We start from the raw sequence: 13,700 nt of genomic DNA, 5'->3' as shown, positions 1-13,700 counted from the left end.
AGACTAGTCCTGTACTACAATTAGAGTTATCTGCCCTTGTTGTGTACATGAACGTGGCAGGCTTCCTCATTCTAGAAGTTTCTGGATAAGACAGTTTCAAATAGGCTGGCTGTATCTTTATAAGAGTGACAAGAAGCCTTTTTGACCTTACTTGTTTCGAATGCAGTTTTGATACCTACCATATTCAGTGCCCAGGGCACTCTCAAAATTAGAAATAGGGGGCTCTTATTAGAATATAATTTTGGTGAGAAAAAAAACAGAGTTGAAAGATCATTAATTTCATTGTTTATGCTAACAGCCTGAAATGATACATAAGAAAAGTCTGTGCGTATTATACACAACAGATATATTTTCCAGAATTTAAATTGCCCATAATTAAGGGTGCATATAACACACGAGTGCGTATTACACACAAATAAATAAGTCTTGTGTACATTGATCAATCTGACGGGGTGGTAATTGGGATTGTTAACTAGCCAATATATGATGAAATATCGCCGTGGGCTCTTATTACGTCGAATACGGTATTTGGAAACACTGAAATCCAGACAGCTTCCAACACTATTCCGGATTCAAAAGCTGAGAGAGAATTCTTTCTTGTCAATCAACAGTGACAATATTCCAAACATTTGTGAATGCACTAACACTTTCTGGGTTAACCTTTCATTTCAATTTGGAAATCCCCTCGTAACTCTTACCACTTGACAAAACTACTAACAATTTGACCAGTCACCTTCGAGGCTCCCGCGCACGTGATCGCAACACCTACATGTTGACATAGAATCGTCAAACTACAACAAATATGACTTTTAACGAGTCAAAGTATGGCATTTATGATATATGTGTCCATTCTGTCAACTAAAGTTCTTTCCAAGGCGTCAATAGGGGTAATCTGAGCATGAATGCTGTTAATAATGGTGAGTTGTGTGATCTTCCGATCGTTTCACACCCGTTTTGCCTAAATTAATTAAAATAATACTAAAAGGAATTTTGAATAAAATTAATGAAATAAGTTACAAACATAAGTCCAGATATACAAAGAACACTTTTTATAACCAGACAGTGTAATTACATGATTAATTTGCGTGCTTCAGTATTTGTTGACATGGTATTTCCGGTGTTACATGCTCACAGTAATATTAGTCTTTGCGTTGGGGGAAATATACCCATCAAAACTCATTATGGCCTGTACAATTCGCATCACCTCTACACAGCTGTGTTTTGGGGGAAAAAAGTCTGCACTATACTCAAGAAAATACGGTACACATGCAGAGGGAATATATATATATGGCGGATACACATAGACGACATGACTTGAGTTGACCACCTACCTACAAGGATCTCCCACACCGGCACATTAGGGTGGTTCCACTCTATCAGGTACTCAAGGATGTTGGTGTGGAACCGCAACGCCGCTAGGTTCACCATGCCGTTGTTGTCCCCGTCCGTCTTGGTGATATCGGAGCCGAGCAGGATGAGACACTGCACCGCAGACAGGGCGCCGGAACTTGCTGCCAGTAGGAGAGGGGATGACTTCATCCTGGAACAATGTCAACTAACTTCTGAGACTGCTCATTCCACCCTTCTAACATAAAACCCTAAAAGCCCTAAAAACTACTTTTTAAGATACACTACAAGGGGTGGTGAAATGTCCCTGTGTGTTAGGTAGGGAGAATATAAATTTCAAGGTTTTACATTTGTAATGAAATAATTAAATTTTACGGAAGACAACTGCACAAAAAGTGTTTATATTTTAATTTTATACCATATCACCAACTGAATGTTGTAATACACATCATATGACATTATATTAACGTCATATCACCACCTGTTTACTGTAATACACATCATACCACCACCTGAATACTGTAATACACATCATATGACATTATATTAACGTCATATCACCACCTGTTTACTGTAATACACATCATACCACCACCTGAATACTGTAATACACATCATATGACATTATATTAACGTCATATCACCACCTGTTTACTGTAATACACATCATACCACCACCTGAATGCTGTAATACACATCATATGACATTATATTAACGTCATATCACCACCTGTTTACTGTAATACACATCATACCACCACCTGAATAGTGTAATACACATCATATGACATTATATTATGTCTCAAAGTGAGATTGACCAATCAGAGAGCAGAACTACTGACCCCACATGAGCCCGTACACCGTCAGAAAAAATCCAAGATGGTTGATACTGACCTAATATGAGACTGTATACCGCCAGTAACAGCCATCTTGGATTTTCCAACACCCACCTCACATATTTCACATGGAAATGCTGGTAACGAAATTCGTTTATTTGACACTGTTTGGTGTTTTACTATCATTAATTGTGATGTGCAAGGACATTAATCTGTTTTTTAGATCACATTCGTGACTTAATTGATAAAGATTATAGTTTTTTTCAACGAGGTTTGGCCTCTAAGGTTTGAAGAGTGGTCTCCCTTTGACATAAGCAATGGCTGTCAAACGCTTTGCTAGTACATGTAGCACCGATGAGGAAATCTCTGATAAAAGACAAAATGTGCGATATGGATACCAGAAAGTGTAAACTTTTCGGCATAATAAATTCGCTATGGTGTTATGAGGCCTCGCCCAATATTTTTCTACTAACCTATTATGACACCGTATAAGGCAACTAAAGACACCATAACTAATGATACTGACATCATATCCCCGACCAGGACCCATTGGGACCAGGTGTACCATCAGAATCTCATCACAGATCCACTTACTCATTCTTCGTGGTCAGTTCGAGGAGCCCGGTGTTTTTTCGTATCATCATTTTGATGATGGATTCATGGTCAAAGAAGGCAGCATGATGAATGGGGGCCCAGCCATCTTGGTCTGTGGCCAGGATATTGGCATAGTTGGAGAGAAGACACGCGACAGCATCGAGGGCCCCACACCGCGCCGCCACATGCAGGGCTGTCGGACCTGTGTAAAGATGCTAGCTTCATACAACTATACATAAACACAACACAGTTCTCTTACCTCAATTGTGAAATTCCATTTAACTCTGTTTTCAAACAGTAGGGCTGATTAACTAACTGACATTCGTAGGATTCTTCACCAGATATTATTAAAGGTGACCAAGTATGTTATCCATGTCAGTCTTTATTTTAATGTTAACAGCTGTAGTATTTCCTGTTTCAGCAATCACTTGGATTGTGTGTATGGGATTACTGGTTAAAGATGAGTAGACAAATCTTGGGTTAACGGAAATGATATGATCTTGTGGTTAGTGACACGAGTTAAAACACTGTAAAAAAACATCCATGTCTGGCTACAATTTAAAACAATGCTAAAGACAAATTGGGCTTAAAACACAAAAATGGAAAATATTGATAAAAAAGGAAATGAAGGCCTTTGTCTGGGCTGTTAAATATTTTACAAAACATGTACAGCAATACATGGCATCATCTCAAGGAAGGGGAGATAACTGGTGACATGTTGAACTTATCATTAGCACATTGCACGACATGTACAAGGAATGCCATAAGAAATATTCTGTTATACTTTGGGTAATATCACTAACAATAGGTTAATATATTTTATTCTCTTTCAAACATTGTTCCTAATAAAATACAACCTACCTTCAGTATCATAATCATGGTTAATATTACATAAAACAATGTCATTCCAACAAGAAGCAATAAGATAAAATCAACTTGAAATTAATATGTGTTATACACTCAAGTTGTGCAGTGTTGTGCATGTGTGCAGAAGGTGCATTCCCTCATCGCATGGTGCAAGTGCCTGGCACTCCCTGGTGCAACTGTATGCATGACGTAGCCTACCAGTGCCCTATCCATGCTGTGACATCGTGCTGTGGCTAATCACATCCTTGTTATAGGTAAACATGCTATTGCAATATCAGATTGTTGTGTTGTCAGTGTTGTAAAACTTAGTTATTGAAATCCATATTTGAATTAATTAACATGTATGCATATTACATTAATTGAAACAGTTATATTATTGTTAGCTGAAAAAATATTAAGTATAGAAATGAAGAACCAAGATATCACAATTCCTATGATTAATTTCAAAACTAAACGAGACACTTTCAGAATATTGAGAAATGCCTGTCAAAAACTAAATCTTTTATAAAAATTTAAGAACCAAGTTTTCCAACAAGTTTTCCTGTTATTCCAAGAAGTGAAAATCAAACAGAATTTTGTTTCAAAGTTTTAAAATATTTTCCTATCTTCCTTGGTTCCACATATTCAACATTACATTGTACATGTCTTACCTCGTCGCTGTGTATATGAAACTATATTAAAACACGGGTGTCAGTCATCCTCATCACCATGGCAATAAGCATAATAAAGAAACAAATATCTGACATCCGATTGGTTGAAAAACTGGTAAACTGGACTCAAATCCTGTATTTTCTTCAAATGAAACCAAGTTAAATACATTTACCTTTGGAACAAACTGTGTTGTTCATGGCCGTCTAACAAAATGGCCCGCATGTGACCAATATTGGAAGTGTATGAAAATATTCTCCAAAGCCTGTCGTCTCTTCACATGATTTACACGCCACCCTATCTGACAGGTCAACAGCACGGTAAGGGCCCGTAACTCTTGACGGTGCAGCAGATTTAACATCAGGGAGAGCAATGGGGGGATGCAAGAAGTTAGGCTCAAAATCACCCAATATCAGGTATTGTTGGTGGATAATTTTGTGGGACAGACGCCTGAATTTTAAAGGTGGACTATTGTATGATATCAAATTCATACGCTTCAACTTTTGACGTGTTTGAAGTATTATTCTGTTTAACTCAATTGGATTATGCCATGGATCGTGTAGGTGTCAGCCTATTCACATTCAACAGTATAATTCTAAAAACATTATGAATGGCAAGTAATAAATAAAATACTAAACTAGCTCGTTTAGATACCACAACTATTCACGAGTTTCATAAAATTGGTTTTACACTGGAGCTAGTTTAGTATTTTATTTATTACTTGCCATTCATAATGTTTTTAGAATTATACTGTTGAATGTGAATAGGCTGACACCTACACGATCCATGGCATAATCCAATTGAGTTAAACAGAATAATACTTCAAACACGTCAAAAGTTGAAGCGTATGAATTTGATATCATACAATAGTCCACCTTTAAAATTCAGGCGTCTGTCCCACAAAATTATCGTAGCGCTAAGGCTATCGCAACTCACATACTTTAACTTAGACTACCGACTGTCCTGCGCTACAATATGATCGCCTTGTGGAACGGGGCCTTGCACCTCAAAGTTTACAATCATGTCACAATACCCAATGATTTTTGGAATTTTGTTGCAAGATCCATCTGCGAAACAATGCCATGTGACGTCAGCCTAGCAACAAGGTTGCTGGGGTCATCGAGTGTGCATAAGCTCCTCCCAGTGATCTATTATCTCCACACGCAATGTCGTTGAATAAGCCAAGGGTTGTTGAGAGCTTTCAATATTTGTTCGTTAAACGTGTTCTGAGAGTACATAAGCACGCGTTTTGGTATTACACAATGTGTAATACAGCTGTATGTTTATTAAACGGGTGATCTCTTCATGGGCAAGTAATAAAAAGATTGCAGACATACATTTTCTTCCGAGTCCATTTCCAATCTAGGCCAAGATGTCATAACCAGTGACATGTGACACGACCAGGGTACGCTTAAAGTAATCATCACATTACGAGAAAAACAATGCATAATCAATGTACAGCTATATTATCTATTATAGATTCAACCATGCTTAATAGAATTTGGAACCAAATGCTGAGCCTTTTGTCCCTAAAACTCATCTTCCCGAGGCAAGGGAGTTACCTGACTCTAAAAGTCCAGTTTCCACGCTTGCCAAAGTAGGCAGGAATTTCTGGGATCGATCGTAGCGCCACCAGTGGCAATTAGGAGTTATGTCCCTCCTATGCCCATGCTATTGACCAATCAGATTCCACCTCTCATATCACTTGCATTTGCTTCAAACAAAATGGCGGTGCCCAGTCAACACGATCTGATCGGAGATCAAGATCTATATTGTAATATAACGGGTCTTAGCTCGCGAAGTGCATCAAATCACGTGAGCACAGTGATTAAAAACATGAAAAGATTTGTAAAATATCTGTCGATGCCCATGTCGATACACATGCATTGCAAATCCTGCAGTCGACCGAAATCGACACCCGATATTTTCATAAGACTATAGATAAGTTAAGAACTCCTGATTTCTTCATATGACTATAGTTTCGTTAAAGAACACCTGATATTTTCATAAGACTATAGTTAAGTTAAAGAACGCCTGATTTCTTCATATGACTATAGTTTTGTTAATGAACACCCGATATTTTCATAAAACTATAGATAAGTTAAGAACGCCTGATTTCTTCACATGACTATAGTTTCATTAAAGAACACCTGATATTTTCATAAGACTATAGATAAGTTAAGAACGCCTGATTTCTTCATATGACTATAGTTTCGTTAAAGAACACCTGATATTTTCATAAGACTATAGTTAAGTTAAGAAAGCCTGATTTCATCATATGACTATAGTTTCATTAAAGAACACCCGATTTTTTCATATGACTGTAGTACAGTTACAGAACACCCAATTCTTTAGTTAATATATCATGGCCAAATATTACTTGTTAATATCAGAGTCACATCACTGTCCACACTATCTGTACTTGTGGTGACATTATATGACTTTATCTAAACTGCTAAACATTTCCACATGTTCCAAGTAAATTCAATTCTAATAATAGACAGAAAAAGGAGGGAATTCATAAAATAGCTGGAATCTGAAAATCTAAAATTACACAATAAAACATGTGAGAGATGTCACCACTACCACCATACACCACGGCAGCAGTGACAGCACAACAACAACATCAAAAGCCATGACAACAACATGTGCTGAAGCCAAGGAGTGATGGACATTCCGTAAAAATACCGTGGGGTGAGGCAAGGTGAAATATGCTGGCTCATCCTCACCAGTCAGGGGAATATTACTCATGCCATACTTACATCCCTCAAGCCTACACTGACCAACTATACATGCTCTACGACCCTCTGCTGGGGCTTGTGATGCCTGCGTCTATTCTGTGACTTTAGCTACAACAGGCCTACAACACTATCTTTATATACAGGTAGTTGTCATAGCGATGGAATTGTTTGCGAACTGGATGATAGCCTATACATGCAGAAAGATGCAATGAGAAGTTGTGATTTAACCACTGAGAACTACTTGTGTTTTGTCCTACATTAAATATGAATACAATTCAATTCGGTTTATTTTCGTAAGTGTAGGCCATCGGCCTATATGAATACAGACATCATGAGAGGTAGTTGTGTAAGTATAAACAGTGACCATGTATTCAAATACACATAGTCTACCCTTCAAAGGTTTTACAAGACATAAGGAAACATATTTCACCTGAATGGAATTCCTATGTTAAAATTACCCTATGGCTGATAAGAAATTTCTTTAGTTTGGATAAGATGGCGATAAGAGAGGGGCGAGAGGAAGAGATTGTGGAGGGGAGGGGCGGGGGAGAGGATTGGGGTAGGGGTAGTAGAGGGATGGGAGGAGGGGTCAGGAGGAGTAGGGGGTAGTTGGGGGGTGGGGGCGGCGGTTGGGGGGCCTGAAGGGGAGTAGGGGAGGGGCAGGAAGAGTAGGGGAGGGCCAGGAGTAGGGATGGGCAGGAGGAGGAGTAGGGGAGGGTCAGGAAGAGTAGGGGAGGGCCAGGAGTAGGGATGGCAGGAAGAGTAGGGGATGGGGCTGGAGGAGTAGGGGAGGGTCAGGAAGAGTAGGGGAGGGCCAGGAGTAGGGATGGGCAGTAGGAGGAGTAGGGATGGGCAGGAGGAGGAGTAGGGGAGGGACAATAAGAGTAGGGGAGGGCCAGGAGTAGGGATGGCAGGAAGAGTAGGGGATGGGGCTGGAGGAGTAGGGGAGGGTCAGGAAGAGTAGGGGAGGGCCAGGAGTAGGGATGGGCAGGAGGAGGAGTAGGGGAGGGTCAGGAAGAGTAGGGGAGGGCCAGGAGTAGGGATGGGCAGGAAGAGTAGGGGATGGGGCCGGAGGAGTAGGGGAGGGTCAGGAAGAGTAGGGGAGGGCCAGGAGTAGGGATGGGCAGGAGGAGGAGTAGGGGAGGGTCAGGAAGAGTAGGGGAGGGCCAGGAGTAGGATTGGGGTAGGGGTAGTAGAGGGATGGGAGGAGGGGTCAGGAGGAGTAGGGGGTAGTTGGGGGGTGGGGGCGGCGGTTGTGGGGCCTGAAGGGGAGTAGGGGAGGGTCAGGAAGAGTAGGGGAGGGCCAGGAGTAGGGATGGGCAGGAGGAGGAGTAGGGGAGGGTCAGGAAGAGTAGGGGAGGGCCAGGAGTAGGGATGGCAGGAAGAGTAGGGGATGGGGCTGGAGGAGTAGGGGAGGGTCAGGAAGAGTAGGGGAGGGCCAGGAGTAGGATTGGGGTAGGGGTAGTAGAGGGATGGCAGGAGGGGTCAGGAGGAGTAGGGGGTAGTTGGGGGGTGGGGGCGGCGGTTGTGGGGCCTGAAGGGGAGTAGGGGAGGGTCAGGAAGAGTAGGGGAGGGCCAGGAGTAGGGATGGGCAGGAGGAGGAGTAGGGGAGGGTCAGGAAGAGTAGGGGAGGGCCAGGAGTAGGGATGGCAGGAAGAGTAGGGGATGGGGCTGGAGGAGTAGGGGAGGGTCAGGAAGAGTAGGGGAGGGCCAGGAGTAGGGATGGGCAGTAGGAGGAGTAGGGATGGGCAGGAGGAGGAGTAGGGGAGGGACAATAAGAGTAGGGGAGGGCCAGGAGTAGGGATGGCAGGAAGAGTAGGGGATGGGGCTGGAGGAGTAGGGGAGGGTCAGGAAGAGTAGGGGAGGGCCAGGAGTAGGGATGGGCAGGAGGAGGAGTAGGGGAGGGTCAGGAAGAGTAGGGGAGGGCCAGGAGTAGGGATGGGCAGGAAGAGTAGGGGATGGGGCCGGAGGAGTAGGGGAGGGTCAGGAAGAGTAGGAGAGGGCCAGGAGTAGGGATGGGCAGGAGGAGGAGTAGGGGAGGGACAATAAGAGTAGGGGAGGGCCAGGAGTAGGGATGGACAGGATGAATAGGGGATGGGGCTGGAGGAGTAGGGGAGGGTCAGGAAGAGTAGGAGAGGGCCAGGAGTAGGGATGGGCAGGAGGAGGAGTAGGGGAGGGTCAGGAAGAGTAGGGGAGGGCCAGGAGTAGGGATGGGCAGGAAGAGTAGGGGATGGGGCTGGAGGAGTAGGGGAGGGTCAGGAAGAGTAGGGGAGGGCCAGGAGTAGGGATGGGCAGGAGGAGGAGTAGGGATGGGCAGGAGGAGGAGTAGGGGAGGGTCAGGAAGAGTAGGGGAGGGCCAGGAGTAGGGATGGGCAGGAGGACGAGTAGGGGAGGGTCAGGAAGAGTAGGGGAGGGCCAGGAGTAGGGATGGGCAGGAGGAGGAGTAGGGGAGGGTCAGGAAGAGTAGGGGAGGGCCAGGAGTAGGGATGGGCAGGAGGAGGAGTAGGGGAGGGTCAGGAAGAGTAGGGGAGGGCCAGGAGTAGGGATGGGCAGGAGGAGGAGTAGGGGAGGGTCAGGAAGAGTAGGGGAGGGCCAGGAGTAGGGATGGGCAGGAGGAGGAGTAGGGGAGGGACAGGAAGAGTAGGGGAGGGCCAGGAGTAGTATGGGCAGGAAGAGTAGGGGAGGGCCAGGATGAGGGATGGGCAGGAGGAGTAGGGGAGGGACAGGAAGAGTAGGGGAGGGACAGGAGTAGTATGGGCAGGAAGAGTAGGGGAGGGCCAGGATGAGGGATGGGCAGGAGGAGTAGGGGAGGGACAGGAAGAGTAGGGGAGGGACAGGAAGAGTAGGGGAGGGGCAGGAAGAGTAGGGGAGGGCCAGGAGTAGGGATGGGCAGGAGGACGAGTAGGGAAGGGCCAGGTAGAGGCAGCAACAATTGGGTGTGTCCACATGGTGATAATTACACATGTTTAGCAGCAGTGATTGTGGATAGTTGCGGTGATCAGCGTTGACCCCTTGCTGACTAGCAGCATTACCATGGTTACCTTCACTTTCTGTCTCTCCTGGTTGGCATGGCAACAAAGACAATAGGCTATAGGATATAGATTCTATGCACATCGTTTACATTGACACATCCATCTAGACCAAAGGCATTCAAACCACAGGATACATTATAAATATGACTATATCATGTGAAAGAGTAAGAGGTGCTTAACTAGTTTCCAGGAGTAGAGTATCATGCTACTTGGATTACACTCTATCACATTGCAACATTGTGTGTCGATAGGGCCCTTTCCCTCCTTCATGATCAATCCATTCTCTGTCACTCTGACCACTGAAACCTTCTTATTCCATTCAGAACTGCCCCCAGTTACCGTATTCGACATAATAAGTGCCCAGGGCGCTCTCAAAATTAGAAATTGGGGCTCTTATCAGAATAATATTTTGGTGAAAATCAACAGAGTTGAAAGATCGTAAATTTCGTGGTTTATGCCGACAGCCTGAAATGTTTATATATGACAGATATATTTTTCCAGAATTTAATTTCCCATAATTAAGAATGCATATAACCCACATATTATACACGAATATATTTAAGTCTTGTGTACATTGATCAATCGAAAGGGGTGCTAATAGCGATTGTTCACTATATTAACAAATATTGCCGTGGGCGCTTATTAGAGCAGGGCGCTTATTACGTCAAATACGGTAATTTGTCTGTATTAATAAACTTCTGGATTAAATGAATAAAGGTACAGAGCAGTGTTCGTTTGCCCATACAGTCAAGTCCCGTTAATCCGACATGGTTGGTTGCATATGATTATGTCGTATTAATGAGTATGTCGGATAAACGAAATTAAGTAGTATCAATGTTTGTGATCGAAAATCGGAGAACTACACGCTAGATAACGATACAAACACTAATTGTTAATTAATTGTTTACTGTTTAGCAGGTTTATCTCTGCAGCCGTTGTAATATACAGCTACCAGCCGACTCGTCTCACATCAAAACACGGGCTGTGTGCTTGCAGGCAGATGACCACGGAGTACGCTAACCACTGTGTCGGATTAACGAGACTGATTAATGAGTGATTTCGGTAATTCGTTGCAAATTAGGTGTGTCGGAGTAGGTGTGTGAGACTGTCGGAATAACGGGTCTAAATAGCACTGATTTAATCGGTTCCCATCATTAGTGTCGGATAAAGCCAGTTGACGGATAAACGAGTGTCGGATTAACGAGACTTGACTGTATATTGTCCAGATCATCCTGAAGTGCTGTGATGGGTGGGGGGGATGTCTGGAATAGCAGGTCCCAAACTAACGGGGTCCGGAAAAACAGACTTAAGATCGGTACAATGTCCATGACAGTGACTGATTATACTCTAAATCATCCTAAAGGTTTTATTTTAAAGTGTGATGAAACATTGTGTTGAGAACAATCACTGCTTCATGGTATGACATAATTCAGATGTACTGGGTCTAACTCCTGGACACAAATGCGAGGCACCCACCTGTAGACAGAATGTTATTCCGGCGGACATTGACATCCATGGACTGAAGGAGCAGTACAGCAATGATCTGGGGTCGGTTGTTGAGGGCGGCATGGTGGAGGAGAGACAGGCCGTGCTCGTCCTGCTTGCCCAGGCGGGATGCCGGCATTTTGCGACACAACGTCATGAACATGGCCACAAGGCCGCGCTGGGATGCAGTCTTTAGACCATTCACTGCAGACTGGAACAACAAGAGTCAGCGTTAGAAATTCCTAGTCCTGTAGTCCTTGCTATATGTTATCATTATAAGGACTAGTTGCCTGAAACTGTTAGTTTCTAGCGCTGAGAGTGAGTGAGTGAGTGCCGGGATGAGTGAGTTAGTGACAGAGTGCATGGGTGAGTGAGTGAGTGAGTAAGCGACTTTCTTTGTTTAACGAAGCGTTCAGCAAAATGACAGGTATACGATGGAGGTCTGTAAATAATAATGTCTGGACCAGACCATCCAGTGATTGACATCATGAGCATCGATCCATGCAACTGGGATATAATGACATGTATCTGTGGTCGATGCAGTTTTTGTATATATTTGTTTTAATTTCATTTTAGGTTTTTACATATATTTATTATATATAACTAGTTGTCCGTTACAGTCAGCTATAACAAAGTGTATCTGACCTGTCTTACCTACTAACTGCCCCATGGCCAGAAGCTTCATTTGCTGATTGGCCAAGCTAACACCTATTGTTAAACTGCATGCTTTGATTACACTGCAAACTCTCTCAGCACATAAACTGACAGAACTGCTAAGACCAGCAAAGGATAAAGAGACAATATTAAATCAGGTGAGTTAAATGGTTATAATCTCTATCTTGTGTTGTATTTAAATAATACAGTATGTTCAAAGTGTTATATGAAGTAAACTAAATGTATGTAATCTAACATAAATGTTGATTGTGTCTAAATATTTAAATCTGCATAAGATAAGCTAAACACCCATACTTTATCACTAAAATGTATTCTATCACTTCAATGAAATATGTGTGAAAGTGTTTTACTTCAAGAGTGTTTTAATAAGCTTTGTAATGTACAGATTCAGATGTGATACATGCAAATCATTGTAAATAAAATGTGTGTATTACTTTGTTCAATATATTTAATGTTAAATAGTGTTTTAGTCTATGTATTGTTTATTCAGAAAATCTATGGTGTTGCCATACGTGTGGCAGTTGGGACCCACACCCTTGTATCACCCACAGGGCATGCATTGTGTTATTTATATTTACAATGTAATCTAATTGTTATGACCACATTTAATGTAAGATCATATCATTAATTTCTGTCTTAAAGTATTGTATATGTTGATGCAGAATGTGTAAGCGTTATGCATTTATATTATGTATACATTATAGTCAAATGAACGTCAAGGAGTTATCTCCCTTGAATGTCAGTATTGTGGATCATGTATATTACTGTATATGTTCTAGTATAATCGTTTAAGGTTCAGTCTATCTTGTGTTCAATGGATGACTGAGATATGTAAATACTTACTTGTAATAAGCCTATGCTATGTATCTAGCATTAATAATAATGTTTTACTTATCATTTATTGTGTTATTATGTGTTTCAGGGTGTATGATATATAGATCCTTGATCACACTCAACGCATCGCAATAAAGACCTCAACCCCGTAGTATGTGTTTGTTCGCTCTAAAAAGACATTCACTAAACTGCTACATATCAACCAAGTCCCAATCACGTAAACCGCCTCTTACGACAAGCACAGTAGCCTTTTAGTGCGTGAGGTACTGTGGACAGACAAGTATGAAGTACTGTGGACAGAAAGACAAGTAGGAAGAACTGTGGACAGACAGACAAGTAGGAAGCACTGCGGACAGACAGACAAGTAGGAAGCACTGCGGACAGACAGACAAGTAGGAAGCACTGTGGACAGACAGACAAGTAGGAAGCACTGCGGACAGACAGACAAGTAGGACGCACTGCGGACAGACAGACAAGTAGGAAGTACCATGGACAGACAGACAAGTAGGAAGTACCGTGGACAGACAGACAAGTAGGAAGTACTGTGGACAGACAGACAAGTAGGATTCACTGCGGACAGACAGACAAGTAGGAAGTACCGTGGACAGACAGACAAGTAGGAAGCACTGCAGACAGACAGA

General features: G+C 42.8%; 1 protein-coding gene across 1 annotated transcript in view; it reads right to left on the bottom strand.

The window, feature by feature from the left end:
• Positions 1–13,700, bottom strand: part of LOC139464711 (ankyrin and armadillo repeat-containing protein-like) — a 36,287-nt gene that overhangs the window by 13,265 nt on the left and 9,322 nt on the right. The window contains exons 7-12 of the mRNA XM_071246228.1: positions 11,542–11,761; positions 9,526–10,092; positions 8,568–8,861; positions 7,672–7,965; positions 2,778–2,979; positions 1,332–1,540 (exon numbers count right to left, since the gene is read on the bottom strand). Of these exons, the coding sequence (XP_071102329.1) occupies positions 1,332–1,540; positions 2,778–2,979; positions 7,672–7,965; positions 8,568–8,861; positions 9,526–10,092; positions 11,542–11,761 (1,786 nt within the window). The remainder of the gene's footprint in view (positions 1–1,331; positions 1,541–2,777; positions 2,980–7,671; positions 7,966–8,567; positions 8,862–9,525; positions 10,093–11,541; positions 11,762–13,700) is intronic.

This window comes from Haliotis cracherodii, unplaced genomic scaffold, assembly GCF_022045235.1.
Source record: "Haliotis cracherodii isolate W230 unplaced genomic scaffold, xgHalCrac1.p SCAF_17, whole genome shotgun sequence".
Taxonomy (NCBI): Eukaryota; Metazoa; Mollusca; class Gastropoda; order Lepetellida; family Haliotidae; genus Haliotis; species Haliotis cracherodii.
Note: the sequence above shows the minus strand (reverse complement) of the source record. Positions and strands in the feature narration are given on the sequence as shown.